A 25,858-nucleotide genomic window follows, 5' to 3' on the forward strand; every position below is an offset into this window, starting at 1 on the left:
TTATTTATATTAGTTTAAGATAGATAAAATTAATTAAGTGAACAAATATATATAATTTATTAAATAAAATTAAAATTCTTATCAAATTTATAAATATAAAAAATCTTTAAATAAATAAATAAGTTAAATTTTTAAATAATTAAATAAATTTAAATGAACTGTCTTGGCGGAGCGTGATGGGCAAGAGACAGCAGATCCGCAGCCCATCAAGTTGCTTGGGTCTTTCCTAACCTTCGGCTTCAATCCTACGCCTTCGATTTCTCCTTTTTTATTTTTTATTTTTATTTTTATTTTATTTTATTTCTTTAAAAGAAAATTACTGTTTATGTAAAGAAAATATCCGTTTCAGACGGCGTCCGCAGAAGGATAAATAGGCGGGTCGATCTGGGCGCGCGCGTATATATTGACCAGAAGAAGCTTAATTTTTAGCAATCGAATGGCAGGCTCTCTTTCTTGAGGCTTTCCTGGCAGCTTCCTCCTTGCCCTCCTCCTCCTCCTCCTCCTCCTCTTTTGGATCCGATCTCAAACGGCCTCTCCATGGCGCTAGCGGAATGAGCCGCGTCTTCCAGGACTTGCCCTCGGCGTTGTTTCTCCGGCGGGGGACGGGCCTCGACGGGGGAGGACGGCTTGCGGCGGAGGGCGACAGCTTGGAGCTGGATCTCTTCTCCGCCACTCGCTTCGATGGTTCTCCGCTCGGATCTGGACCTGGATCTGAGACCCTCGAAGGTATCGGTTGTTACTTTATTTGTAGTTGTTGCTCCCCCTCCCCCTTTGCGCATCTCTGCTACAATTGATCATTGTTTCTCTCCGTTTTTTTTTTCCTCCTGCAGGTTCGCTTGTAGAATTTAGCAAGTCGGTTGCGCAAGCCAGGATAGGGAGGAGCGGCATGGATGATCTACTGGATTCTGAGCTCGGGAAGCACGATTATGATTGGTATGCTGCAATTTAACGCTTTTTGAAGTTTCTTTCGTTAAGTGGTTACCTATTCCGTTCTGGATAGTTTGTGGGATCAATTTATTATGATGCAGATCAATATATTTGATATAGGATTGACGAGCCTAGTGTGTGTTGTGCCAATAAATTGAAAACACAGCAAAAATCCTTTATAATTTCTTGCAAAAGCTCGAATAATCTGATTTGAAAAGTTCGATTAAAATCAGATGGTTTGATTGATTTCCTTCAAAATGTGGAAGAGCAATAATGTCGGTATAGGTATTACCACATCTGCTATTAGGAAGTTTCTGGTTAGATCATGGTGTCTTGCATCTTCTATGATCCTCTTAAGGGGATTAGTCTTTGGAAAATCCTAACTCTAAATGAGGTGCATTACTACTATGTTAATTGGAGAAAGAGGATGTTATATTGCTATATCCTCAAGAGAGACTATTACATTGTATATATAATTCTCATTATAAAACTCTAGACCAATAGTACCAGTGTGGGACTAAACCTATTACACTCAACAACTTATAACTCTAATACCTTTAACACATAAATGGTATTATAATTTAATGGCCTCATGATAATAAAACTCATCTAATTGGACCAGTCAGAAACTACTCTAGTCCGAGGGGAAAAGTAGAATCAAGGAACCTTGCAATCACAAACACCTGTTTAGTTTAGTGGTAAGTGAGATCTGGAGGGCTTCTGGGCAAAGGTGTGGTTCGAATCAACATAATGGCACTGTTGGAAGCTGTTTGGGAACATCTAATATGGTTTGGGAACATCTCGTGGTCAAGAACAAGAAAAAGGGGAGCCTTTCAACACTTGTGCTGCACTAACTAGTAAACATAGCTTTCATATCCTTGCAAATGGTTTTTGGAATTTTCTTTTGCTTAAGGTGGACTTTCAACTTTCCCTTTTTCATTTTGCTATGACGGAAAAAAGAAAGTTTAGGTGATGCACAACTCCATGAAGAACAGTCTGATCAGTTTTTCTTGGTTACAAACATCCAAAGGGCTGCCAATTCTACTCATAGGATCTCCATTTAATCTTTTATACCGCACACCCTCATCGCTAATTTGTTTGAGATGAAAAGTTGAGATGTCATACTATCATTAATACTGCATGATACTAATTTGTTTGTGATGGGAACAATATATTTTACATTTACACTTGAATTATTTGAGTTGCATTATTTTTACCTTTTTTTCTTCTTCTCTGATATCATGAATAAACAGCTTTCACAAATTGAATGTTAACAGGCTTCTAACTCCACCTGGAACTCCTCAAGCTGCTCCTCTGGTTTCTAGCGAGAGCCAAGTACCTGCTGCACCAGCAAAGCGTACTGTTGTTAGATCGGCCTCAACTACTAGAGCATCTAGGGTTAGTGATTAGTATCATATCATCATATAAATTGCAATTCCTTTTTAATTGCCATTCTTCTTTTCTTAGTTTCGTTACAATTTTTCTTATATAAAAAATACAACCATTTGTTAATATGGTTTATTTTGTTAAGACTTGTAGCAGACCAAGGATGTGTGCCTTCATTTATATCGATTCAAAATTTCTTTGAAAGAGGTACTTCTGAAGATAATTGCTATACTTGAATTAATTGAAAATTTATTGTTGGCCCTTTGCTATGAATCTAACCTTATGTTTGATTCTCTCAATCACCATGATTTGAAAACAATTTCACGTTAGGTGAATTTTCATTCTGATTTATTTGGAATAATAATTTATTTTAATCATACACTTCTGATCAAAAGCTCTTGTTGCTGTCCAAGGGTGGAGTGCAATAGTTTCTAGAGGGAGAAATCATTCTTTAGTGGGTTTTAGAAGACTTTTTGACATGCAAGTTCTCTGTAGAGGAAGTCTTTACATATATGGAAATACCTAGTATGATTTGGCAGAGAGTGACCACTGAGACAAATGGCTCGGACAAGTTGCTTGTCTTAGTAAACATTTAGGATAGGCAGGAATGAACCAAATTGCACATTGAAATGGGAAAATTGTTATTGGGTAGACATATCACATGTCCTAAATGGATTTAAGTATATATTTTGAAGAATGAAGCTTCTTTTGGTAGAGTTGGTTTGATTCTTTGTAAGCACTCTGAAGTTATGTGAGCTCAATGTAGAGAGGTTACTAGTTGAGTAGTCCTGAGAAGCTTGTTATCCCTATTTTAACAACATTATCAGTTAGAAAATATGGTTTGCAGATCAAAGTTGATAATAGCTCAATGTTGTTGAATATGAGGGATGAGTATAACAAAGACATGGAGTGATTGTCTGAATATATAATTCAAACAAGGCACCACCCTTGGCAGACTTCTAGGATACCAGGGTTGGATTAACCAAATCATGAGGAAAGCCTGACTAGGCCATTGGTGTATGGATTATGTTTGCATTCTTAAAATTAAGGAGGTTTTCAATAACATTGATTCAGTTCTTCTTAAGAACCCTAAAGTTAAACATGCTTAGTACTTGCTTCATCAATGACCTCCCCAGTGGCTTTGTACTTTGAAGCATGGTTAGTATGCTTTAAAGTAAGATTCCTCTCATAGGTGTGTGGTTCTAGGAGAAACTACTAAAGTTGATGGGTTTGTAAGGGTAGATAGCTTCTATACGGTGCATCTCTTGGTATGCTTCTAGGAAACTAGGGGCAGAATGAACCAAATCACACATTGAAATGGGGAAAATATGACTGGATCATAGATATAATATGCTTTAAATGGATTACATATTATTCGTAACAGGGTGCCTTCTCTGGAATTGGTTCAACTCTTAAGGATGCTTAGTGTGAATGGTGACCTTCCAAGAACCTCATACTTTGGAAATTTTATACCATTAGACAAAATCACAATACTGATATTATAAACTGTTAGCCAAAGCAGTCACTTTCTTGACAGTGCTTGAGGGCGAAGCATATCTCAAGAAATTAATGATCAGTAATTCTGCAGTATATGACATCATGGTAAAAGAGGGAGCAGTAACTTCTATTGTTTCATAGAAATTTAAATAAAAACAAGCAAACAAACTCATAAGGAAAAATGGGGATACTGAAACTGGAGCCTTGTTTTTGGAATTCTCTTTAGCCATGTGATTTTTATTATGAGTATGGTTCGACTTCGTTGGTGCATTTTTGTTTGCAATTGCAACCTTCTTTGTGGAGGAGATTTGTTGAACGTCATACTTTTCTTCAATTTACTGTTTCAGCTTTCCACTTCGCAAATGGAAAACAACCATTCTGTAAGACCAACCAGAAGTAGTTCTGTCACCCGTGCTTCTGTTTCATCTAATTATTTATCCAATCATAATCGTACCTCAGTCCTGAACACTAGCTCTGCCTCTGTCTCCTCTAGACCATCAACCCCTAGCAAGCGGCCAGTTACTCCTTCATCAGGAAAAGCACCAGCTCTAACATCTCGTTCTGTGGCAACACGTTCATCCACTCCTGTAAAAACTAGATCCACCTATGGCTCTCCAGTTGTTAAATCTGAACCATCATGCAGTTCTAGGCCTGCAACTCCAACCAGGTCTCAAATTTCTACTAATACAAACTCGATCAATACTTCTGTTATATCCTCTTCAAGTTCCCGACCATCAACACCCACTAGACAACCCATTGTTCGAGCAACACCATCAGCCCCAGCAGCAGCTGGGCGGTCCACCTCTATTGGGAGGCTTCCATCTAGTAGTAGCCGTACTCCATCTTCAACTTCCCGTCCCAGCTCCCCAAGCCCACGCCCTCGGCCACTAGTAAATTCAGCATCTTCTTCTCGTCCCAGTTCTCCAAATCGACCTCGAGCTCCATTGACTTCAGCGTCCTCTCGTCCCAGCTCTCCTAACCCACGACTGCGTGCTCCAGTTCAGCCAATTGATCTCCCAGATTTTCCAAATGATGTTCCACCAAACCTCAGGACGAAGTTGCCTGAACGTCCTCTATCAGCTGGGAGGACACGACCTGGAATGACGCTTACTGTCCAAGCAAATTTGAAATCTGAACCTGTTGTTCCTTCAAGTTCAAACAGGAGGATTTCTTTACCAGTTGTTTCTCGGAGTAAGTTCCCAGAAAATCAACCCAAGGCGCTATCCTACAGCAATGGACACTACAATTCACCAGAGAACCAAAAGCCTGTGATATCAGAAGCTGGACTTCGCCGGAGTCCTAAACCAGCTTTATCTACAGAAAGTACTGGATTCGGAAGAACAATATCAAAGAAGTCACTGGACATGGCGATTAAGCATATGGTATGATAGTCACGTGTTCATAAGCATTTATATCCTTAGCATAAAATTTCCTTTTGAGATGGTAAACAAGGTGTAGGTCATATATGTCATACAGATTTACTCTGCTAAGAGCCACTTCTTTTTCTGGGTGTAGGACATTCGACAAAGCTTGGGAGGCATTCGTGGTGCATCAATCTTTCCTCATAGTATTCGTTCTACAGTTCCCAAGAATCGGATTATTAGATCATCTGAGGCCATTGTTCCTGTCAGTAATGATGAAAACTTTACTGAAAATGGTAGTCATGATGGCGCTATCTCAGTGGATTCCCATGTAACAAGATCACACAACTTAAACTCTACCAATAAGACTCCAGATAGGGAAAATCTTACGATCATGGAGCAAATGAATGACCTAGATCTCTATGGTAGCTATAGATATGATGCAATGTTGATGAAAGAGGACTTGAAGAATACAAGTTGGCTTCTAAGCACGGATGACAAATCTGATCAAGGGTCCCTGTTTGATCACAGGTTTGAACCGCTTCCCGAACTTTTTGATCCCCTATAACAATTCAGTTCATTGTCAGTCAATGATGCTATAGGGGATTCAGTGTACTATTTTCTGTTTTACCCGTGCAATCTGTTTCTTGAAAGCTTGCTTTTTCTCGTCCACCACAGGCTGTTGATGTTGATGCATCTTTTATCCAATTGATGTTAACAGACCAAAATATATGATTCAATCTACAATATTGTAATATATTTTCCTTTTGTTCTTTATAATTTTGTTTTTATTTGTGATAAATTTTACCTGGTATTGTATGTCTGCATTAGTGGTTAAATGAACATCGTATTGGCACTTGAGAACTGTTGTTGTACGATTTGTACAAAACTCTTTTGTTATTTTCTTAACAGGCCAATCGTCACGAACAAAGGTGTTTTTGGAGGAATTTGGTATGATCAATATTCATTCTTATTAATTATATATGTTTGGATTGCATTAACTTAACTAATTGCCAGTAGCGACGACGGACGCCTTGATGATTAACTGCGACAGTTGTGCAGCAGCAGAGAAGAAGGGACTGTGGTCGCTGTCGATCACTAGCACGTCGTCCGGCGGCCATCGCCGTATCATGGCGTCTTGCTGCTCCGGGCTCACCATGTTGTCATAGCTCGTCTTTATATACACTCGCCTGATAATTTCTTCTTCCACTCCTCCCTCTAATTTGTTGAACTGTGCGCGCGAGATGCAAGCCGGCCATGGCCGGAGCAGCATGCAAGCCAAAGTGGAGTCCTGAGACACAGACCGGCCCGGTATTCGTAATTATGTTCATTATGATCTTACAAATGTTTGTTTGAAGAAACAAATTAAAACTTTTCTGATGAATTATATTGCCTCGACGGGGCTCATCTGATACAGTATGCTCCTCTGGAATTCCTTTCGCAATGCCAGGCTCGTGGGAGGATTGTCAGGCCCTGAGTTGTAAGTGAGCTCGTAAACGTCTCCAAACCTCGACAAGTTTGGAACTCCCTGTTCCATATATTAAAGAAACAAATTGTTTCTCTTGAGAAGAAGAAGAAGGAAGAAGAAGAAATTAAAAGTTACATCTTTGATGTCTTGTTCAGTGTGAAATCCCCATGGAAGCATAGTGGCAGCAACAAAGATTGCTAGCTTGATTTTGCTTTTGAAGGTATGCATTGCATGGGTTAAGCTTAGCCCTCCTGCACTGTGACCCACCAAAATCACCTACCAGAAGAAAAAAAATAATAAAGAACAACTTGTTAAACTAAATAAATAAATTTAAATAAAAATTATGAATAAATTAATTAAATGAATAAATTTGAATAATTTAAATTAAATAAATAAATTTAAATATATATGTATTTAATTCGTTAATATTCATAAACAGAGATTGTGAGTATTATCCATGAATAATATTCACAAATAAATTGAAGCGAATACATAAATTTGTATTATCAAATTTAATTAATCAATCAAAGAAACTTAAAATTATAATCAAATAAGCTAGAATTGATAACCTAATAACATCTAAACGAATCAAGTTCAAACTCAGGTAAACGAATCAAGTTCAAGTTCATTAAAAAAAATCAAGTCAAGTTTAAACAATCATTTCAACGACTTGATTTATTTTAGATTCATTGGCTTGACTTGATTACCTTATCAAATAAGCTTGAACGTCATAAAATTTAGTTTGACTTAACTTATTTACCATCCTAATTAAATACTCATAGGCAAGAAAATACACTAAAATTAGAGAAAGTTGGAGAAGAAATTAAATTAGAAAATGTTAAAATATTTAACTAATCCTAGGATTATGTGTAAAGGATGATCAATTGCATCACATGAGCCAATATATTGATGCACCTTAAAGAAATTGACATTAATTCTAAACATACATATATTGATCGATCGATTGTAATATATATATCATGCACCTTCTCATGTTCTTGCTTCAAGTGCGACATGAAATCCAGGAGCGGGGCATCATACTGTTGGATGGAGAGGATGGAGTTAGGGTCTGAGTGGCCGAGCAAGTCGAGGCATGAGACCTTATGGCCGGCGCTCTCGAGGTGGCACCGGACCTTGAACCAACACCATGCTCCGTGCCCTACACCATGCACCAGCACAAAGTGCTCCGGCCTGCTCATCGTCGACGATAATTCTAGCTAATTTTTCTCTTGATCCTTAAATTATATTCTTAAGACCAAACCCCCCAATTTAATTAATATATAGCTAGCTTCAGAGATACTGCATGCATGAGTCATATATATTAAATTAATTAATTAATTAATAATTGTTCTTCTTTGTTTGATTTGGTCGTATTGCATTGTTTGTGTGTAGCTAGAAATTAAACCAAATAATTAATTAAATGATCGATCGGCAAAAAATTACAATGAGAATGCATGGCATTTGAGTATATAGTGTTTAATTAATAATAGTGATGCCAGACGGCCGGCGGCCGGATATATGCATTTCATCCATTCCTTTTAATTAATTCAATGGATCACCCCTCTCTCTCTCTCTCTCTCTTAATTTACTCTCAAATAATTTAAATAAATTAAATTGAAAATTTATCAATCTAGTTTTAAGGTGAGTTCGGATGGATCGATCCGTCTAAGCCCATAACATGCATGAGCCGCCCCGTGACGAGCTTAGATTGACCCAGATTGAGAAAATTTAATTTTTATTTAAAATTTAATTTTACATTAAAGTAAAAAATTTAATAGACTAATAGACTTAATCCATTTAAATTGCAATTTAAACTTAAAAATTTTAACTCTATCTATTTTAAATAATCCGTGAAAATTTTTTAACCCATCAAATTAGTAGGTCGGCCTGACCTATCCTATTATGATTTGACCCATTTGATAATTCTACCTATCAATCTATCATTTTTAATTAAGTCAACCTTCCATTAAAAGAAATTCATCCGTCAATCCATCACCATTGAGATTCGATCCTTAAATGTTTATAGAGATGCTATGACACAGTAGCCCCGGGATGTATAGAATGAATATGCATTCTATTTTATTTTTATTAATTATTATATTTTCTCTATTATTCTCCTAATATTCATTCATTTAATTTCTTTACTATGTGTTTGTGTGTTGCCTAAATTGCCTCTGAGCATAGTTGAATTGGTTAAGATGAACTAGAATTATTGAAGTGGACAAGAGTTAAATCTCGGTGAAATTGAAAGCAATGTCCTCCTCCGTCATGACCAACTACAACTTCTCGATTTACCTTTTTACATATGGTCGTAGAGCCAAACGTGTGGGGGCATTGGATAATGGATTTCACTTTTTTATTGAAGTGTGTTGCCTAAATTAAAAAATCCTATATATATGCATGTTGTACATGTTCAAACTTACTTACCTAATTGATGAAATGTATGTCATATTAAAATTAAGCTAAAAATTAAAACGTTTTTAATGGTATCACTGTACAAATTTGAAAAAACTCCCTTGCTACTTGCTAGCTACTTCATCACGTAACTGTAATAATTAATTATATTTTGTAGACCCTTAATTCATCATTCATCATTCATCATTCATCATTCATCAACAACTATGAAATTATATATATATAAATATAAAGTATGATTATGTTTGTTTCAAAAGCAAGGCTGCACTTTCTGATGTGCTATAGCTAGCTAACGATTGAATCTTAAATCATAATTAATTAACGCAACTGTTTGAATGATCAACTTGAGTGGTGGTTCAACTTTCGTCACTTTGCGTAATTTATATATATAGAAGTTGTCTTTATTAATTAAAAAAGAAAGAATTTTATTGACCAACAATTAATTTACTTATTTAAAACGCAACTTAAATCTTGATTTTCACTTTTATTATTTAAATACTATGCCGTACTATTTGAGGGATAATATTCGAGTTCATCTCGAAGAAAACAGCTATTACAATATTAGAAAAAAGGTTTTGCCGACCATAATAGGACGTAAATAAGTGAAATTAAATCAAATTTTATGATATTTAAATTTATTTGATAAGGTAATTAAATCAAATTAAATCGAGTCTAAAATAAATTAAAATTTTAAAATGATTGTTGAATTGATTTGATTTATTTTTTTATGAACTTGAACTTTGATTTGGTTCAGTTTAGATATTATCAAACTCTTAATTCAAACTTATTTGATTGTTTGAAATTTTTATATTTTAAATTTGTTTAGTTGGTTATTGAGCTTGATAATATAAATTTATTTATTTATTTTAAATTTTTTTTTTTATTTAGCATGTTGATAAGAATTTTATTGATGAACATGATTCATAAATATTATTCATGAATATTATCCACGTTCACATACTATTATTTGCTCATGAATATTATTCACAACTATTAACAAGTTGAATACATATGTGTTTAAATTTATTTATTTAAACAAGTTATTCAAATTTATTTATTTAATTAATTTTATATATTAGAATGAATATAAATAAGTTTTTATCAAATTAAATATTAAATTTGTTCACGAATAATTGATTTATTTACCGCTCTACCCTAGCTAGTCTTATTATTCAATGCTTAGGCTATATGCTATAAATATATTTGTATTATTTTAGTACGTGAGATAAAGATTATGAAGATTATTTTTATCTGAGCAAAAGTTTAAAAAGTAATATAAAAAGACATCCCATTTCTAGGTTATCTTCCTAAATTATTTTTCTTATTTAATTCATGATGTTACATTAGTTTAGTAGAAAATTAAAAGAATTTTTAATTTTATTTATTATTATTATAAAAAATATCCATCTTATAAAAGTTATTAAAATAATACTATCCCCATAATTTAATACTTAAAATATTTTATTGTCTATTACTTGAAAATATTTTGCACACTTACTTTGTACAAAATAATAATATCTTAGAATTTTTTGTATAAAATTATTTTAAAGTGGAGAGTTTTGTTTTAACTTTAGTCAAAATTACTTGTTCAAGATAGGCAATGGAGAAGTATTTCATAAATCAAATTATGAGTGAACTGTTGTTTTAATAAACTGTAAAAGAATGATAATTTTTTTTTATTTTTAAATAATCTAGGTGTTTAAATTTTAATAGATTAATCTAGAGACAAATACAATTTATGAGTGAACTCTCTGATTTATCTATTAGATAAATTTGAAACACATTATTTTTTTATTATATTATATATATATCAAAAATCAATTTTAAAATATTTATCTTATTTGAAATTTAAACTTTGATTCTATTCTTGCTCCTTTTTTATTTTAACATTATACTATATGATAGTCTTTTAACATTACGGATAGAAAAATGATGTTAAGTTTGTTTAACTAAAAATAGTAAATGGTCAAAATTTAAGAAGACCATTTAGAGTAAAATAATCTTTTAATATTTTTTTAAACGTGAAAAAAATGAGCTCTTTTAATTTTTATCCTTTTTAATTATTTTAAAAATATTAAATTTAAATGTGCAAGTGGTGATGTAAGTTGGATCCCAAAGGAGAAAAAGGACTGCAAACTGGGTCATCCCCGTACACCTCATTAATTATCATTTTCATCTCTTATCTAATATTTTTGAAAAAAAAATTCAAAAAGATGCCTATTTTTATTACCAATTAAAATCAAACGAGCATTCCATTTATGTGAATTATCTAAAATACTCTTATATCATTTGATCATTTTATCACGTAGAAATTAATAAACTTCTACATCATATAAAAAAAACTAACAACCAACTTCTACACCATAGAATTGTATGAGGGCATGATCATACAATTTCATAAATCTTTCCTAAGATTTTATGAATTATAACTTTTTAAAAAAAAATATTTAATTGCCCATTCATTATTAAATGAATATTATTATGCACGTTATTATGTCTATTCAAGTCCTCTATCTACTCGCATAAATTTCCGTGTTTTCTCATCAAAATTAATATCGACCGTCCATCACTGTGACAGCGACCAGTGCGTCGTTCTTAATAAACGAACGGTCTAGATCAAGTCATCGAGCATTGCTATCATCTTGATCGTTCGTTGTCCGGTCCATGGTTTCTAATTCTTCATGCGAAAGAAGCGGCGCTTTTGGTATTTTCTCGATCCTTTTTTTAATATTTTTTTTTCGATTTTTATTTTTCTCGTTTGATTGAAGGAAATCGCGAGTTCTTCGCTTCAAGTTCAACGAATCTACGCGTCCTGTCTATTTAAAGAGGGAGATTGTTAGGAAAGGAATCGAAGAGAGCAGTAATAGCGAAAGATTGGCTGTTTGAGAGCCGCCTTTGCTTCCGCTAATTCTTCGTTCCAGGACAAACTCTTCTCCTTCCCCTTTTGGGCTTTTTCGTCCACAGATCAAGGTAGGTTTAAGATCTCAGAGCACTTTCCTTCTACGTTTTACTTTTGTCGTAATTTGGGATTTGTACTTCTTGTTCTGCTTTATTTTGGCTTGAATTTTTCACGGTTTACATTGGCATTGGAGGACAAAAAAGAAATCGTCTATAGGATTTTCTACCAGGTCTTCTGTTCATAATTTTGATTTTGATTTTGCTAAAAGAAGGAAATTTTGATTCTTTGTCGGGGAAAGATTGGATTTTTTTTTCTCTTTCTTTTATACCCATTGTTCTTTCCGATCCTAGGCTTTGTTCTCTGCAATATTGACAATCAGGCAAAAAGAAGATTTAGTGGCGTACAGCTTGTGGAAGATTTGGTTCTATTTTCAATTTGTTTGTTCATGTGTTCTATTTCTTAAAGAACTTGTTTTTGACCTGCATTTATTGAATCTGAACTATTTGCTTCTTTTATTGGGATCTGTTAAATCTTTCAATTGACTAACTTCATTCAGGCGCTGAAGATTGTTGAAGAATCATCACTTGTATTAATGGTTAGTTCACCTAAAACAGATTATCTCCCTCTCATGATCGCTTTGCTATCTGCATGATCGGCTAATCCTTCTGTTTCTAAATGTAATTTTGTCAGAGAATTGTTGGCTAATGTTATTTTTATGGGAATTCATCATCATCAGGGGGAAGAGGTTCCTGAGTATGTTCTGAACAGCTCGGTTGAGAAATTGTCTGTTGCTTATGACTCTGAGTCAGCAGTCTATCAGACCTCTACCAACTTTGGCAATAAGCTGGTTAGTCATTTTCAAGCATGACTGATGTAAACATTTTTTTAGGAAGATCTGAAAGTTTGTATTTTCATGCTCAGTATGTAGTTGAAGGATCAGAGTATGGAGGAAATTCGCCAATAAATGTTAAAATTTTTGATAACATTACAAGATCATGGTGTGTATCCACTTTCTCTCTTGTGTCAGTCAGTCTTTTATACAAAATTAGACATATTTAGATTCATCTACTGAATTGGGCAGGATAATCCCGACTGTTCTTGGTATGAAGCCGATCCATGTGGGAGGCCACTCAGCTGTTCTTCTGAACAATGATAGGATATTGATTGTTAAGAAGGATTCCGAGTTGGATGATTGCATCTGGTTTCTTGAGGTTTGAACTGACTCCTCTTTTTTTTTTTTTTTTTGCATTTGCATTTGCTAAAAGAATTTAGATGCTAAACTGTTCATTTTAGCATCTTAACCTTGTGTTTCATAGGTGGATACCCCTTTTGTTAAGGAGCAAAAGAAGGTATTTGGCACCGAAGTAGTCGCATGGAGTAAGGGTGTCGCTGGCAATGCACCAAAACCAATTGTTATCAGTGGTCCTTCTGGCGTGGGCAAAGGCACTCTGATAAACAAACTTATGAAGGAATTTCCATCAACTTATGGATTTTCAGTGAGCCACACAACTCGAGCACCAAGAGAGAAAGAATTAGACGGAGTCCACTACCACTTCACAGATCGGATTACTATGGAGCAAGATATAAGAGATGGTAAATTTTTAGAGTTTGCTTCCGTTCATGGAAACCTTTATGGAACAAGTATTGAAGCAGTTGAAGTTGTTACAGATTCCGGGAAGGTACTGAATTCGGTGACTCTGCTGTAAATACATTCATGTAAAAAAATTTGATATCTGATTTTTCAATAGGGAGTCTGTTCTGTGTTTTTTTCTGTTCTGCTTACAAGGCTTTATATTCTCAGAGATGCATTCTTGACATTGATGTTCAAGGAGCGAGATCAGTGAGGGCAAGTTCTATTGATGCGATCTTTATATTTATATGCCCTCCATCATTTGAAGAGCTTGAGAAGCGGTTACGAGCACGGTATATAAACACATTTAAGAACACTAGATGCTATTTCTGCTCATGCACTCATCAGATCACAACAAATCTAGTTTGTGTCTTGATGCTTCTTGTTTTTGAGCAGTGGAACAGAGGCCGAGGAGCAGATCCAGAAACGGCTAAGAAATGCCAAGGCAGAGCTCGATGAAGCGAAATCTCACGGTCTTTTTGATCATCTGTTGGTGAACGATGAACTAGAATTTTGCTATGACAATCTTAAGGTACTTGCTTCCCTTTCATGCTAAGTACTCACAAGCCATCTTCACCTTGTGTACATATAACCAACATAGTTGTGGATCCTAATGTGCATATTCTTTGGTAGGGGAAACATTCTAATGGAATTGTTTTTCCCCTTGCAGAAATTAATTGCTTCAGATGAACTAACTAATCCTTTACATGGATCAAGTAAGTTATACTGTAATGTTGCTTTCGAGTAATTTGATTTCTCAAAGCAAAGTTATAAATATCCTGTTCATTCAGCCATGAAGAACTCCGAGGTTCTTGTGTCCGACGTAGAATTTAAGAGGGAAAAAACATTCCTCCACTGTGGTGATAAAGATTTGTAAGTCATTATCGATCTTACACACTGCCAGATTCAATACAACAACCTATGTGGAAAATCTAACTAACTTAGCCACCCTTGGCTTGATGTTTGGTAGGTTGTTGCTTCATATATCTTCTCTCAAAGGAGGTGCACCCGGGAGAACAAGAGGACTCGATGTGTATCCGGTCGAATCCTCGGGTGACGGTGTGAATGGTATCACACAACTTTAGCATCCTATTTCCGAACCAATCGACAGAAGATATCTGCACCAGCAGTGACTTGGTTTTCAATTGATTACCCAACACAATCATTTTTATTCAGACTATAAAGACTGAGAGATTTGCTCCCTCCCTTAGTGCAATATAGCTGATGTTAAGAGATTGTTTTGCTGCTTTGCTGAGAGTGATGACTGATGCTGTGTGGTGAAGCCATGCTTTACCGAATTCTAGTTCTATGAACCATGAATGTCCTCAATTCATCAGAGATAAAAGAGAATTATTCTTTTTTTCTCCCCATTTCTCTCTGATGGTGATTTGATGGAAAGAGGCAGAATATGATGGAATCACTTTGGCTGATCGAGTCACAGTGCAGATTTTTCAGCTGTGATGAGCTTTAACTTGACCCACCCTAAATGAATGCTCATGCTCATGGTCAAGTCGTGGTTTCAGAGACAAGTCTCCAACAATTGAACTTGCTAAGCATTTAACACAAAGCAACATGTCCGCCAATCATCTATTGTATTGTAGTGCTTTGGGAGGCAACAGGAAATATGTGGCAGGCGAGTTTAACTTGCAAAGTTAAGAACTAGAGTTTTGACTGAAGGGGCGAGCTTATCAATTTTATAAATAAATTAAATCCAAACTTTTTTTTTCAACAAAATTGAAACGGTTTAGATTGCAAATTTTCAATGCAGTGTTAGTTTAATTCAATTTAAAATCAAAATTTTAGTTAGAACTTTACAAATCGACCATGTAAAAATTACTACTAACTTTATAATGATGATTTTATATCATTTTGATTTTATTTCTTTAAATAATAATCTAGTTAAAATAATATTTCAATTAGTAAAATAAATGATGAAAATTTCATAATACTCGCTATATTTTTAAATAAACATTATCTGTCTATATTTTTAAATAAACATTATCTGATCATGATTTACCGTGTAGAAACTAGTAGCTAGCAACTAACTTTTATAATTATAGAAGTTAATTGCTAATTTTAACTTCTACAACATAATGTAAAAATTAATTGTTAGTTTCTATGTGGTGTAATGATCAAATAATGTTAGAGTATTTGGGACAATTCAAGTCAAATAAGATTTCCATTTGATTTTAATTAGAAATGAGACGTTGATCTAGATGATAATCATGAAATATCACATTTTGTTATGACTTATAACTTGGATACAACTATCGATGAATAACAGGACCGATCAAATGTAATAATAATGATAGAGCTAGCTGGAGGTTCATATAAACACAAGTCGAAGGCTCATCAACGTAAAACTTCTCAATGTATTCACATGGCTAGAACCCAATAAAGCATAGTCATAAAGTTCATAAACAATGACGATTATACGACAGTTACTAGCGTGTCTGAATATTACAGATCTAGTATGCATAAGCAAAAAATGATCATGTAATATCTCTAAATAACTCAGAATAGACTCTGATATATCATAAAGTGTCCACTGTGCAATAGTACTAGCTGAGAATAATGATAAGTAATAACAATGCTGAATCCGAGAGCAATAACAGCGCCACAAATGAGGAAATCACACACAAACTGAACCAAAGAGAAACAATAAGTTTATCTGAACAAAGGAGGAATGGTCCAAGGGGAGTATATTAGCTGCCAATCCACATCCTCACCACAATAGTTGACCTAATATTAATTGTCAAACCTCATCATATGAAGATCAAAAAAGGGACATCAATAAATTTTTCCCAACACAGTCTAGCCATAAGTGGAAACACTGCAATGATTAGTCATAGAAGAATGTTGCCATGTTTAGGAGCGGATACAAGAAAGAGTTTATGTCATTGCATAAACACCATATGACCATCATAGCCTAAGCCATTATATGATCTCATGAGTGAGATTGCGAGGAAGGGACTTAAGGATAAAAGATGCTGCTGCGAAAATGCTGTTGTGAGTGACTTACTACTGCAAGGATGCTTGCGCTTGGGCCAATTTGTCACATGCCCATTGCAGGAAAAATCAAAACAAAGATAGCTTGCCGGAAGGGGACTCATCAAAAGTACCTCAATAGCCTCTTTTGAAAGAGATTTAAAACCGCTGATGGATACACTGAACAGCAACAATCAGCAATGCCCAACAATCTCAAGTAGAATGTCTGAAATAGTTGATGAAGTGATGAAGTTCAAATACCCAGAAAACTAACTGTAAGTATCCCAAATCATAGGAGGCAGAAACTATCAAATGGCAGGTCCTACCAAAATGGCTGCCTACAAATAAAGATACAAAGCTGCCAGATCAGCAAAAAAGTTGCAGAATGTGACCCTAAACAGCAGCCTTTAACCTGCAAACATTAAACTCCATCACTAACTAATCAAAACACCACAAAAAGCCATTACAAATTTTCCAGAATAGCGTTTATGAAAAGGCTTGCTTGCTAGCAATGACTTGGTGGACTTATGTAGTATTGTTAACGAGATACGGTACCATTCAAGTTATTCACCATTCACAATAAACAAATTGCATCAAACACAAATGCTTCAGCTTCATAAATATCTTAAACATGTTACAAAACAGAAACAAAAGGTGCAAACCAAGATGGATACATATGGGATTCTGAAGCAACCAAATATAAACACCACAAAAAGTCACTACAAATTTCCAGAACATCGTTTATGAAAAGGCTTACTTTCTAGCAACAATTTGGTGGATTATGTAGTATTGTTAACGAGATACCATTCAAGTTATATATATAAATTCACCATTCACAATAAGCAAATTGCATCAGACACAAAGGCATCCGCTTCATAGATATCTTACACATGTTACAAAACAGAAATTAAAGGTGCAAAACAAGATGTATACATATGGGATTTTGAAGCATGCAAATATAGGATTTACTAAATAGCTTGCAAGAAGAGTAGTGAAGAAGGCTCATAGCCTTTTCAACAGACAGCAGAAGAAAGTTGATACCTTCAATGCATAATCTTGCAAATGTCCTCATACACGACAGCCATCAGAATCCTTCCTTCATAAACCCCCTTCTCAATCTGAACCTTTGCACAATATTTCTCCATGTCTACTGATAACAGCCTTGCATTTGATCCTCGATAAGCTCCATTCACGATCCGTACAAGTCCACCAATCTGAGGTATCACAGTCTCCAGCTCCTCCTGGTCGACCCTGAGCACATGTTTGCTTTCCAGCATCTCAATCTCCCCTACATATTTATCAATTACCCGTTTAACAATCCCTTTCTGTTTGTAGTACCCCTTATCTGCCAGGGTCTTGCTCATCACTTTCACCACAATACCTTCGCAAAGCCAGTAGTCCTTCCTGTTGCTCTTCTCTTTTGCCTTCTCTTCTTCTTTCATGAGTTCTTCAAGAGCAGACAACTTTCCGCCGCCATCAGAAGGGGCAGATTTAGAGCGTTTTTTATCTCTCATTTCAGACCGTGCATCCTCCCCTTCATCAAACCCTAACTTTGAAATATTGGAGGAATGCTCATCCACGTGATTCGACTTCGAAGAGGATCCGGGCTGAAACGAAAACGCAATTTTCCCGCCGACCTCAGATTTCATAGGAACGATCGAGTTGGGATCTGTAGCACCCTCGGTTAGATTAGATGAGGAGGAAGCGAGGGAAGCAGCGCGCTCTATCTGGAGGGCAATTGCGAGTTCCTGGCGCTCCTCGTCGACCAGATCCGCACGGACTCGCTTGGCCTTGAGGCGGTCCTTGAAGATTGTCTCGGAATCGCGATCGATATAGGTGATGAACCATCCCTTGGGGGTGTCCTCGACCTTGCAGTGGCCGGCGCGGCCGAGGTGTTTGACAAATTCCGTTAGGGTGGCCCAGCGGGTGGAGTTCATGTGGACGTGGTGGCGGTCGGCTATGTACTCGTTGTAGACGACGGTGGCGGCGATGCGGGAGAAGCGATGGGAGCGGCGAACGAGGTCGAGGAAGCTGCGCTCGAACTCCTCCGAGTAACCCTCGACGATGCGGGTGGGGTTCTGGCCGAAGACCTGCATCTGGCGCTGGTGGCTCTCGCTGAGGCAGTGGCACTTGAAGCCATTCTCGTCCCGGCACTGCTTCTGGCACATCTGGCAGTACCATCGGAGCTTCTGCAGCCCTTTCGCCTTGATCCTGTTCGCGATCGCCTTCGGCGTCAGGAACTCGTTTTTCCCCATCCGCCCTGTTCGCTTTGATCCTGGACGTCTACCTGATCCGTTTTATAAAGCCGTCTCCGGTGTTCCGTTTCGAGATGCTGGGCCGGCCCGTTTTAAGATGCTGGGCCTGGCCTGCTAGAAATCGAAGGAGCGGCTCCGGTATTCCAGGAACGACCTTGCTGACCAAATTTATTTAATTAAAAAAATTATTTAACTTGAATTTTGTGAGCTTTTATTAGTATATTATTGTTCTTTTTCATTTCAGCAAAATATAAAATCTACCACTCAGTGGCTCCACATGGTCGGTCTCACGACCATCTGTGATGAAGTAAATCGAGAAAAGTAAAATCTATCACCTCAGCGGCCAAAGTGGACCACACGATCAACCCATAACTATCTACAAGAAGGTAAATCGAAAAACTATAATTGACCACGACGGAGGACAGACATTGCCTCGACTTTGTCGAAATTCGACCCTTACCCATTTCAATAACTTTATTTCGTTGTAACCAATTCAACTATACTTCGACAGCAGTATAGTATAGAAATAAGTTTAATAAATAAAATTTATTGTTTTTTTGGTATAAAGTAATGAACAAGTTTATTTAATTTTTATTATGAATGATTAGCAATTAGCATTTATAAATTAAAATATTAAACTTAACATTGGAGGATTAATATAATCAATTTGAATACTAAATTTCACTTGAAAGAAAATAAGAATGAATGAAGTGAAAGAAGCCAATGCCAAGCACCAGGCTTGATATATTAAAACAATAATAACAAGACGTCCGATGAAAATGAACTTTTCATCTAAAACAAATGTGATGAAAATAATATGCTTTAATGTTTGCTTCTTCTGATTATTTGAGAGGCAGTACATTATAAATATGTTTTCATCTATGATACTATAATCTGGCACCATAGCACTGCAGGAGAATTTAACACTTAGCTTAGGATGAGAATCAGCAACTCGTAGCATGCCAGAAGGATCATACACTAAGCTTAGGATGGAATTCAGGAGTTGCGAATTGCTTAGTGAAGTTATCCATGCAAGCCATTCTGATTCTCTCTGGAGTTGCTGGATTGTCGAGTGGAAACCAGTCGTGATAGCCTTCTTCAGCTCGGGCAGCGATGATCGCATCTTTGATAGCAAACAGCACTGCAGAGGCAAGGAAAAACGGTGGCTCCCCAACAGCCTTTGAAGAGTGAATTGCTTTGGGATTCTGAACGCCCTGCAAACAGTAGCACAAATATGCTTACATGTCCATAAGTCTTGAATTAACCTCCATAAAAGGTTCCAGATCCATACGGTAATAACAAGAGGAACTATTTTGAAAAGAAATATTGCCAATGCCTTGTCAGATATTATTTTCAAATGAACTCCAGTGCTAAGGGTTCCCCTTGTTTGTGCTTCCCGCATGAGAAAGAAATAAGTGAACTATTTGTTACACACATTAAAGATATTGAAGTATAATTCAGTTATTTTTGGGGTTTATCCTGTCGATACTATGCCATGCTCTTATTCCATTGGTATCCTTCAACAAAAGTGTAAGATAGGCAAGGCTCATGATTTCCATCTAAAATCTTAGTTCTGGTGCCATCTTGGCACTTTATAAGATCAGTACAGCATACCATACTGTAACAGCACAAGATTTAGTCCAGCACGCAAATTGTGCCAACAAAAATTTGTTAAATTTTTGTGCAAATATTGCTTTTGACCATTTCAGTGTTAGGAAACAAAGTTATAATGCTTAAAATAAGGGAAATAAGCAACAGATGCAAGTCTTATAACACATTGCATGATTGAATCATTTATTTTTCACGTCTTACATAATTGATAATCTGCCAATCATTCAGGGCTTAGATCACTAGTAATCTTCAGATTGTCTAGCATCTGGAAATAATCCCAATTCAGGTGGAATTTTAAATGATCCACATCTCATAATTATTAAAACAGCACTAGATGTAATGCCTGATCTACAAAATCTTGAGTCTCTGCATTATCAATCAACATGCCAATGTGTCTTCAAATCATTATCAGTTCTTATGGTGTGTGCGTTAAATTTGGAGAAAGTAAATGTTCCATTGCATTCACTATAATGCCTATTCATGAGTATGTATATAGGACACGATAAAATTCTAGACCTAGTACCAATGTAAGATATATGTCTATTTATATAAGTTAGTGATGGATATATAGCAGTTGATTATCATGGGCCTCCCCTCTCTGCAATTCTGTCATTTGTCTTGTCGTATGAGGTATCCAATATGACTTGGGATGACAATGATGTAGGGTATCATGGTGGCTCAAGCCTTGTACCACCATCAGACAATCAAAGGGGAAATGAATAGGGATTATTTTCCCTTCTTTGCCTTTACTTATATGCACTAATTACAACTTTTCATCTTCACCCTACAGTATATAGTAGTTACACTTAGATCCCCAACAAAGGCAAAGCTCTTAGTTTCAAAAAGTGGAGACATCCAAATGATTTTTTCATAAATCCAACAGGGTACCCAAAGCCAAGTAATAGTAGTCAGATAAAATAGAAGTAGAAACTCATTTTAGGTGTTGCTGATTCATGTATTAAAAATGATCTACATTCATCATAACGATGTCAAAATCTAAGACCAGCTGGAAACATAACCAATTTTTCAACCCAATTTAACATGACTCGATTCCAAGTGATGCATTTGGGAATTCAAACTGAGTTCACATAAAAGTCTAAACAAGTAAATGCACTTAAATCTATTATAAAATAAAGTTTGTCATACATAGAATACCAAATTTCTTGTCCTAAATGTAGAACCTGACTTTTCATATGCTTCTGTTCTCCACTCATTTCTGGACATGAATAAGTTTTTGTTCTTATCTATAATACCATCCAATTGTTTAGTGTAAGGCACCTGAATAATGAGAAGACCATCTTCACAGGTCAACCCAAATGGTGCACGACAATGCATTCAAAGTGCCAGCAGCTAAGTGTGTAATACATTAAGAAGCACTGAATTTCAATAAATAATATGATGATAAAACATATAATATTTTTGGGTACCTTCAAAAGTGAAACCTTCAGTTTTAGAGGAATATCATTTGCAGTAGGAATTTTGTAAGTTCCAGGCCCAGAAGTGTACAAGTGGCCTGGCCTAATCCACTTGTGATCTGAATCTCCCCATTTTAACTCCTCAAGTGCTATCCAACCCAAACCTTGAACAAAAGCACCCTCAATCTGTACACCATTGAAGTGGAAGCAAAGAGTTAATATGGTAGAGTAACAATAAAGTTTCAAGTAAAGAAAACCTGAATTTTATTTAGAAAATCTCTAAAGGTAATCTAGAATGTAGTATGTAGTATAGCAATGTTGGTTTACAAAATGGCCTAAAACATTTAGAAAAATTAGTTTGTGAACACAAGCAAATATCTAAACAAAAATATTATATTCTAGAAACATGGATATCAGACAAAAGCATATTATGTACTACATAATTGTTTTAGATTATTAGTAAATCTTAAGCCCAATGTGAACATGACAATGCTCCTTAGCATCATCAATCAAGAACAATACCCTTTTCATAGATGGGAGAATTATCTTGTTAAGAAGAGGAGTGGACTAGCCCAATCCTCCACCAATGAGTACCCCATTATGGGAGGGTGTTATAATCTAATTATTTCTGTTTTTAATTTAGGGCGCAATTACATTTTTTTGTCTGAAATTGGTATTTTCAGGTTAAAGATAAGATCGGGCCATTACTAGACCTTGAGGTTTGTTGTTGGCTCAGTTCTACAAACCGGTGAGTTTGAACTGGTTCAGGGAAGGGATTGGTTCAGGAGTCCAGTTACAAGAATGAGCAGGATTTCAAGTTGTCACAACCTGTTCTTCTCTGTCTGTTCAATCACAGATGCTTCCTGTGTTCTTTCCCACTGATTGATTCAGCTTTTTTCCTTTTTCTCTTATTACAATATGTAGGGACTAGACCACCTCTAGTAGCCATCTATTGTTGACATTATATAGTACTTAGTTGGGTCACTTGGACATTTCTCATTCATCCAAATGTGAAATTTTCTATTCGCTTCAATAGTTCCATCTCAACCTGTTATTGCACTCTCTACATCCACCGCCTGTCTGTCTCCAAAGTATTCTTCTCCCCCTCAGTCTTTTATCTCTCCCTCTCACTCCCTCTCTCTTTCTGCTGCGAATTGTTGCTCCAATGCCAATATCGTAGTGTTTCGACGTTGGTGGGCAAATAAAATAATAAATTCTGACAGTGCCAACCATTATGGCTTGGCACCTCAATTCTTGGTCCAAGCAACAACTCAGCTAGCAGATTTACCCACATAGGTCTATTGATTAAAAATTTTCATGACATTGTAAATGAGATGGACATGAGAGTCTTCAATGCATTTGGTTTACTCTGGAAGGTTTTTGTTATCAGCACCATTTAGGGATATGATTAGGGAAAAAACCTAATCATCATATCCTAAATCTTTCCTAACCAGCCAACTTCACTGCATTACATCCAGAAAACATCAAAGTTGTGTACTAATGGTGTAAGCAAAAAATATTCTTATAACTACCTTAAACATACATAATACTGCTGAAGAGACTTATCAAACTTGAAGTTAAATAAGCCAAGGAGGATTGGTTGATGCTTTCGCCTCCCAAGAAAAAAAAATCCATTCAACTTAACAAATATGAAATTGATAGCAGTTTGCAGTGAGTATAAGGATGAATATGAATTTCATTCAAGGGCAATGGAGAATTTAATAATAACTACAAAAAAATAGCATTTTTAGATAAGAAGAAAAAACAATTAAAATTGTTTATGATGAGCACCTGTCCAACATCAATTGCTGGATTAAGGGAATGACCAAGGTCCATGATAATGTCAGCTTCCCTTGTGTAAAAATCTCCAGTGAGAGTGTCTATCTCAACTTCTGCAAATGCAGCTCCAAAGGTGAAATAACTGAATGGTGAACCCTTTCCATCTTTCCAGTCAAAACCAATGTCGGGTGTAATGTAAAAGCCATGAGCAGAGAGGTCTATCCTTTCCAAAAGGCATGCTTTTGCTAACTGGTAGAAGTCACATAAAAGTTTTCGCAGAATTAACAAGAGAAAATAGGGTATTTGCGATACTTCTCAATAATATTGAACTACTACAGTTGTGAATGCATTAATATTGATTACCACTTTTATTGTATATATATTTACATGCCTCAGGTTATATATTTCAATAGAGCCCAATTTGGCCCTTAGGAGTAGCATTTCAGAGCTTACTGGAGGGATAAGATCCAACTTTACATTAAATATTGAAATGGACTGATGGAATCAGTTTCTATCTTATGTCATCAAGAATATACTTGTTAATGCTCATGCACATTCATAGTACCATCCTAAACTGTCTTTGTATATTGGCCATACTACCTCAAGGATCAGAATTGACATTTAGGATAACTACAATTAACAGCAGATTATTACTTTGGTGGCATATTATGCCCAAGTTAAATCTTGCCTCAAGAGTAAGCAAAGTTTGCACTACACTACACATATATTCAAGTGACAGAACCATCTTTATTAGCCTAGACGGCAAAATGGCATTTCAAAGAAAGAAAGCCTCCCAAGAGGATTATGTAAAAAACGATGCTTTTGGGTAAATTTTTAAAAAGTTAGGATTCTCTAGGCTAATTGCCCAAAAGAAGCATCAGTTAGTCCCTAGCCACCATAAAAAGGATATCCATCAAATGTAACCAAGGAAATGAATATATACTTAAGTGAAGTAAGAAAAATTAGAATAATGCAGATTACTGCATGAAGTAGAAGTTCCCATTTTATTGGTTTACTTGAGTTTAATATATATAAGCACGATATTACAAACTAATTTCACAGCCGTTTCCAAAATCTAGCATAAAGGACAATATATAAAGATAAAAAAAAAAGAACAACAAAGAATCAAACATCAGAAGAATTTCAAAATAAAATAGATCCATAAGAACACGTTAAGAAACACACAAGAACAGAAAATTTAATTGTACGGCAAAAACTTATTAGTTAATAGTTCAAGAAGTTGCAGAGTGAGAATGGTGTCCATCAAATTCAAACTAAATTGCAATTGTTACTCCTCAAAGTATCACCTCGGCAAAAGAAGAATGTGGATTCCTAGCAGCAATATGTTGCATTCGTGCCTTTATTTGATCACAAGCATCAAAAACAGCAGCACCATACATGTCTGAGCTGGCAGAAGCTGATGTTGGTGATGCATTCGGAACCTACAAAACTTTCTTTGAGCTAATGAACGGACAAAATAAGATATCTAATGTCCAAAAGATGCATGTTTATTGTCACCTTCGAATATCCCATGACAAACTTAAGAAAAATATACCTTATCTGTACTCGTTTCTGATATAAATACAGAACTAAGAGGAATATTGAAGGATGATGCAGCTATCTGTGCAACTTTTGTATGTAGGCCCTGTCCCATCTCAACACCTCCATGTGTCACAAGAACTGTCCCATCAGTATAGACTTGGACTAGTGCACCGGCCTGTAAAATAAAAGCAAGGATAATGATGTCAGTTATTAGGGTATTTAGGCCTTGTTTGGTTTTACATTTTTCACCCAATTTCAACTTTTCATTTTCATAAGAACTGAAATAAATTGAAAATGGGTTTGGGAAGTTAATTTCTTTGGATGAGACCTTAAAATATATATATAAAGCAATTGAAATATGGAAGAAAAAAAAAGTTTGCATAGAAGTATTTTTCTAAAAAAAAAATTCATTAAAGAAAAATGCAAAAAGTGTGGAAAACTTTAATATACATCAAACTATAAAATAATTCAATTATAACTAACATAATATTATTTTATCAATAAAATAATCAAATATATAATATCATGTAATAAAAAAATACTTTTAGCAATATGCAGTAGTTTAAACTTCATGATTGTGTCAGGGTAGCTCACAGCATCATTAAGCACTCATTTCATATATTAGGAATTAGCTGGTGCAGCTCCGTATGAGTGCTATGCATGATTCCTTTGTACTCTCTAGTTT

General features: G+C 35.6%; 5 protein-coding genes across 7 annotated transcripts in view; 2 read left to right on the forward strand and 3 right to left on the reverse strand.

Annotated features, from left to right (window-relative positions):
* The first annotated feature begins 487 nt into the window (after positions 1 to 487).
* On the forward strand, positions 488 to 6,058 carry LOC141831245 (uncharacterized). The gene is made up of 5 exons (XM_074718656.1): positions 488 to 726; positions 831 to 933; positions 2,205 to 2,325; positions 4,158 to 5,192; positions 5,326 to 6,058. Exons 1-5 carry the CDS (start codon positions 552 to 554, stop codon positions 5,737 to 5,739), a joined length of 1,848 nt encoding a protein of 615 aa, XP_074574757.1. The 5' UTR covers positions 488 to 551; the 3' UTR covers positions 5,740 to 6,058.
* Positions 6,059 to 6,121: 63 nt separating this feature from the next.
* Positions 6,122 to 7,838, reverse strand: LOC141831261 (methylesterase 17). The gene is made up of 4 exons (XM_074718669.1): positions 7,626 to 7,838; positions 6,775 to 6,915; positions 6,565 to 6,699; positions 6,122 to 6,462 (listed from the first exon to the last, which is right to left on the reverse strand). The coding sequence occupies exons 1-4, from the start codon at positions 7,836 to 7,838 to the stop codon at positions 6,178 to 6,180; spliced, it is 774 nt and encodes a 257-aa protein (XP_074574770.1). The 3' UTR covers positions 6,122 to 6,177.
* Positions 7,839 to 11,827: 3,989 nt separating this feature from the next.
* LOC141830784 (guanylate kinase 1-like) lies at positions 11,828 to 14,773 on the forward strand. 2 transcript variants are annotated; one of them, XM_074718208.1, is made up of 11 exons: positions 11,828 to 12,024; positions 12,510 to 12,548; positions 12,644 to 12,800; positions 12,875 to 12,951; positions 13,035 to 13,164; positions 13,270 to 13,632; positions 13,755 to 13,876; positions 13,980 to 14,115; positions 14,254 to 14,299; positions 14,375 to 14,456; positions 14,554 to 14,773. In XM_074718208.1, exons 3-11 carry the CDS (start codon positions 12,669 to 12,671, stop codon positions 14,666 to 14,668), a joined length of 1,203 nt encoding a protein of 400 aa, XP_074574309.1. In that variant the 5' UTR covers positions 11,828 to 12,024; positions 12,510 to 12,548; positions 12,644 to 12,668; the 3' UTR covers positions 14,669 to 14,773. The 2 variants fall into 2 exon arrangements, with proteins under 2 accessions (XP_074574309.1, XP_074574310.1); XM_074718209.1 differs by having other exon boundaries at positions 12,690 to 12,800.
* Positions 14,774 to 16,119: 1,346 nt separating this feature from the next.
* On the reverse strand, positions 16,120 to 18,826 carry LOC141830323 (KIN17-like protein). The gene is made up of 2 exons (XM_074717768.1): positions 17,613 to 18,826; positions 16,120 to 16,983 (listed from the first exon to the last, which is right to left on the reverse strand). The coding sequence occupies exon 1, from the start codon at positions 18,824 to 18,826 to the stop codon at positions 17,615 to 17,617; it is 1,212 nt and encodes a 403-aa protein (XP_074573869.1). The 3' UTR covers positions 16,120 to 16,983; positions 17,613 to 17,614.
* A 706-nt stretch (positions 18,827 to 19,532) lies between these two features.
* Positions 19,533 to 25,858, reverse strand: part of LOC141830624 (xanthine dehydrogenase-like) — a 157,532-nt gene continuing 151,206 nt past the window's right edge. For both annotated transcript variants that reach the window (XM_074718030.1, XM_074718029.1), the window contains exons 10-14: positions 25,187 to 25,348; positions 24,939 to 25,073; positions 23,644 to 23,880; positions 21,865 to 22,038; positions 19,533 to 20,040 (exon numbers count right to left, since the gene is read on the reverse strand). In XM_074718030.1, the coding sequence (XP_074574131.1) occupies positions 19,798 to 20,040; positions 21,865 to 22,038; positions 23,644 to 23,880; positions 24,939 to 25,073; positions 25,187 to 25,348 (951 nt within the window). In that variant the 3' untranslated portion in view covers positions 19,533 to 19,797. The remainder of the gene's footprint in view (positions 20,041 to 21,864; positions 22,039 to 23,643; positions 23,881 to 24,938; positions 25,074 to 25,186; positions 25,349 to 25,858) is intronic.

This window comes from Curcuma longa, chromosome 6 (genome assembly GCF_044706935.1).
Source record: "Curcuma longa cultivar G26 ecotype Majalengka, Jawa Barat chromosome 6, ITB_CL_G26_1.1, whole genome shotgun sequence".
Lineage (NCBI taxonomy): Eukaryota > Viridiplantae > Streptophyta > Magnoliopsida > Zingiberales > Zingiberaceae > Curcuma > Curcuma longa.

What these genes read in the sequence shown, in the direction of transcription:
- LOC141831261 (XM_074718669.1), bottom strand. Translation starts at nt 7,838, where the DNA reads ATGAGCAGGCCGGAGCACTTTGTGCTGGTGCATGGTGTAGGGCACGGA. An exon ending in CTGAACAAGACATCAAAGAT is followed by an intron (nt 6,700 to 6,774) that starts GTAACTTTTAAT and finishes TATATGGAACAG; the next exon opens with GGAGTTCCAAACTTGTCGAG. An exon ending in ATCAGATGAGCCCCGTCGAG is followed by an intron (nt 6,463 to 6,564) that starts GCAATATAATTC and finishes TCTGTGTCTCAG; the next exon opens with GACTCCACTTTGGCTTGCAT.
- LOC141830784 (XM_074718208.1), top strand. Translation starts at nt 12,669, where the DNA reads ATGGGAATTCATCATCATCAGGGGGAAGAGGTTCCTGAGTATGTTCTG. An exon ending in GATAACATTACAAGATCATG is followed by an intron (nt 12,952 to 13,034) that starts GTGTGTATCCAC and finishes TGAATTGGGCAG; the next exon opens with GATAATCCCGACTGTTCTTG. An exon ending in TAATCCTTTACATGGATCAA is followed by an intron (nt 14,300 to 14,374) that starts GTAAGTTATACT and finishes CTGTTCATTCAG; the next exon opens with CCATGAAGAACTCCGAGGTT.
- LOC141831245 (XM_074718656.1), top strand. Translation starts at nt 552, where the DNA reads ATGAGCCGCGTCTTCCAGGACTTGCCCTCGGCGTTGTTTCTCCGGCGG. An exon ending in CAACTACTAGAGCATCTAGG is followed by an intron (nt 2,326 to 4,157) that starts GTTAGTGATTAG and finishes TTACTGTTTCAG; the next exon opens with CTTTCCACTTCGCAAATGGA. An exon ending in ACATGGCGATTAAGCATATG is followed by an intron (nt 5,193 to 5,325) that starts GTATGATAGTCA and finishes TTCTGGGTGTAG; the next exon opens with GACATTCGACAAAGCTTGGG.
- LOC141830323 (XM_074717768.1), bottom strand. Translation starts at nt 18,826, where the DNA reads ATGGGGAAAAACGAGTTCCTGACGCCGAAGGCGATCGCGAACAGGATC.